The 1971-nt window shown below is 40.4% G+C and overlaps 1 protein-coding gene across 1 annotated transcript in view; it reads right to left on the reverse strand.

Moving 5' to 3' along the window:
• Positions 1-434: 434 nt before the first annotated feature.
• LOC106536109 (lysine-specific demethylase 6A) overlaps positions 435-1971 on the reverse strand; it is a gene marked incomplete at its 5' end in the record, with an annotated part of 40734 nt that continues 39197 nt past the window's right edge. The window contains 1 exon segment of the mRNA XM_014033297.1: positions 435-1227. Within this exon segment, the coding sequence (XP_013888751.1) occupies positions 1204-1227 (24 nt within the window).

The following is a 1971-nucleotide window of genomic DNA, read 5'->3' on the forward strand; positions in this document are numbered from 1 at the left end:
GGACTCTGTGGAGCCATGTGTGAAATAATGTCCCATTTCCTGAACCACTCTTTCACAATAAGAGCCTGGCATTAGAACATGTCTGTGCCATCAGGGAGAAACYATCATTGATGAATAAAACCAGGTTATTCTGAGCTGAACCTGGACCTGACCTGCAGCAGCCTCACATCACACACCTTAGTCACATGCAGGTGGACACCGTGTGTGTTGGCTGGACAGTGTGTGTTATTCACTAATGGACCTAATTTAAAACTTAATCAGGACCTGTTGTTTTTGTCCTGATCCATAAAACCATTGAACTGAAGGATTACTTRATCTGTTTCCTCCTGACTGTAAGGTGACAGAATGAACAAATGTAGCTGCAGATAATAAATAATAGTTATTATCATCGTTGGCACACAACACATCCTTCAAAGAAGAGATCAGTCTCCAGGTGGAGTCTCTGTACAACAARAAGTGGTTTTATTAGAAAACATATGAGGAGCTGTGCTCAAAATCACACAACTTCTTCAAATTTAATGGCAGGAAGTCTAGAGAAAAATTACAGCATCCATTGACAAATATTTCCAAGCAATAAATATGCATTTATAAATAGTGTCACTTTACATGAAATAAAAGAAACAAGTACAAATTTAATTTACTCTTGTCCATGTGCAACCCTTTTTCTGTGACTCGTCTGTTTGTCGACAACTCTTTTCTCTCAAAGACTCAGACGTCCAGCWAATCTAAATTAATTTTTAGAAAGTGATTAAAAAACAAAAACATGATGTTTTTCACACTAAAAGTGTTTTTAAATGGATTGGGTGTGAACAAAGACCTGCCATGGTAATCATCTCATCAGGGAATAAAAGCACTGGTGTTGACCCACAAACTGGAAACTAAAAAGAATAAAAACTAATCCAGTAGTCTTTGTGTGCTGGTGCCAGTCTGAATGGGATWTGTACAGAACCTGGTGTGTTTGTGTGTTCAGATGAAGTCCAGCTGGGCCAGCAGTGGAACAGTCTGGTCATGATGAATGGAGGAGCTGCTGTTCCCCTCCGGTCCACTGGGGGGCAGCACAGCACTGGGGGCAGGTTGCATAGACACACAGCTTTCACACAGCTGCCTGTGGAGAGCTACAGGGCTGCCTCCTCATGTCCTGAATATCAGGAAACAAGGAGACAACAGTTTGTGATTGAGCCCGTTGTGGTTGTGTAACGTCCATCAGGAGGGAGGCAGGGGGCTCGCCTGTGGACAGGAAGCACAGTGGTCAAAGAACTACAGGTCCAAGACTGCACAACCTGCTGCTGGACTTAAAACAAACATTTAGTTTTAAAGGAGAACACAACTCTTCACATAAATCACGTTTTATGAAACAAAAACACATAAAATACCTTAAAGCTTTACGTAGCTTAGATGGATGATCCATTACGTAGAATTCAGTATAAACTGTTTGAAGAACTCATAGTTTGATTTTTACAGAAAACGTTTTGATCAGTCTAAAGAAATATAGTTTACGTTTGACTGACAGGTGAGCTGTCTGTCAGGATCATCAGTATTTATCAAACTTCTTACAGTAAATTTTTACATTAAGTCTAAGAATCAGTCATAAGGTGTATTCAGACCAGGAAAGTCCTTTGGTCCACTTGTTTGGTCCGGAACAAAACTGGACTTTATTTTTTTCCTTTGGTGCAGTTTACATTCACATTGTGTTTTTTTTACAAACAAACTATAACTTGTAAACAAAGCCATGAGGCTYACYATCATTGCTCCCATTGGACAGAAAAGGACGGGGCYGGACTGAGCCACAGACCCAGAAGAAAACAGGAAGTCCTGCATGTTGTGGTTCTGATGCACACATTTATGCTAATATTACAACTGTAATAGCATCTAAAATGTCAGAAGCAGCTAATTTAATGTGGTTCTGTGATGATATTCTAATTTTGGAGCGGAGTCAGTAAATGTGTCCCGCGACCCAAAGGAGACGAGGTG

This window comes from Austrofundulus limnaeus, unplaced genomic scaffold (genome assembly GCF_001266775.1).
Source record: "Austrofundulus limnaeus strain Quisiro unplaced genomic scaffold, Austrofundulus_limnaeus-1.0 Scaffold1689, whole genome shotgun sequence".
NCBI lineage: Eukaryota > Metazoa > Chordata > Actinopteri > Cyprinodontiformes > Rivulidae > Austrofundulus > Austrofundulus limnaeus.